The following is a 989-nucleotide window of genomic DNA, read 5'->3' as shown; positions in this document are numbered from 1 at the left end:
GAGTGGAGAGAAGGCGGAAGGGTGCAGAAATAGTTTCCAGAGGTGGAACCAGGCTCTGGACGTGGAACCAGCTGATTGGCAGATGGCTTTGGATGTGGGAGGCGTTTAGGATGACCCTGGAGTTTTGGGGCCCAGCAACTGGGTAGTCAGGCAGCCTTTCTGTAGGATGAGGGGACAGTGGAGGGCAGGTGGCTGGAGGGAAGAGAGGAAGGTGCTGTTCTGCTCGGCGTCTCGGCCAGCCCTACCACAGGAGGTGAGGTGGGCAGTGGGGACCCCTCTGGTCTGACAGCCCTGTTTATGCCCCAGGACACCCCGCTGCTGACCCTCAGGCAGAACCAGCAATGGATCTCCCTGGAGACGCTGGCTCCAGACACGCTGTATGAGCTTCAGGTGCGGGCCAGGCCCCAGCTAGGCAACCACGAGGCCTGGAGCCCCTGGAGCCAGCCTCTGGTCTTCAGGACGAGGCCTGCAGGTACTGAAGGGGAGCTGGGGTGGGGATGCAGCTCTGGCGGGAGGCAGTGGCTGGTGTGGGAGGCTTGGGGTGTAGGTATAGAGCCCTTTGGCCATCATTAGCTCACTTGATGTGACCCACAGGGTGGGCAACATGGGCGTGTTTTACAGATGGGAACAGGGGATCAGTGAGCGGGTGGGACTTGCCATTGGCCTCGTGAGTTAGTGGGGAGGCGGGTGAGGCTCCTTCCACTCTCTCCACCCTGAAACTTCAAACTCTTGGTTTCTGCCGAGGTCAGGGGTGGGTTGTTTTCACCTGTTAGCTTGTTTCCTCATCTGTAAAGTGGGTACCATGGTACCGAGGCAGGGATGCTGTGATGAATCATGTCAGCCGTGATGCCCCATGTTGGCTGGGCACACAGCAGCTCTGCTGGACCAGCTGGGACCCTGTAAAGGCCTTGGGTCAGAGGTCGGCCTGTCCCTCAGCACCAGGTCATGGGCGGGGGATGCTGGATTGAGCCAGGGTGGGTGGCGGCACT

At 60.3% G+C, this 989-nt stretch overlaps 1 protein-coding gene across 1 annotated transcript in view; it reads left to right on the top strand.

Annotated features, from left to right (window-relative positions):
* The window catches only part of IL2RB (interleukin 2 receptor subunit beta), an 18239-nt gene that overhangs the window by 10087 nt on the left and 7163 nt on the right, over positions 1-989 (top strand). The window contains exons 7-8 of the mRNA XM_024761611.1: positions 307-472; positions 970-989. The exon at positions 970-989 is cut by the window's right edge and continues 116 nt beyond it. Of these exons, the coding sequence (XP_024617379.1) occupies positions 307-472; positions 970-989 (186 nt within the window). The remainder of the gene's footprint in view (positions 1-306; positions 473-969) is intronic.

This window comes from Neophocaena asiaeorientalis, unplaced genomic scaffold, assembly GCF_003031525.2.
Source record: "Neophocaena asiaeorientalis asiaeorientalis breed wild unplaced genomic scaffold, Neophocaena_asiaeorientalis_V1.1 scaffold473, whole genome shotgun sequence".
Taxonomy (NCBI): Eukaryota; Metazoa; Chordata; class Mammalia; order Artiodactyla; family Phocoenidae; genus Neophocaena; species Neophocaena asiaeorientalis.
The sequence above is the reverse complement of the archived record's forward strand: the minus strand, read 5'-3'. Positions and strand labels throughout refer to the sequence as shown.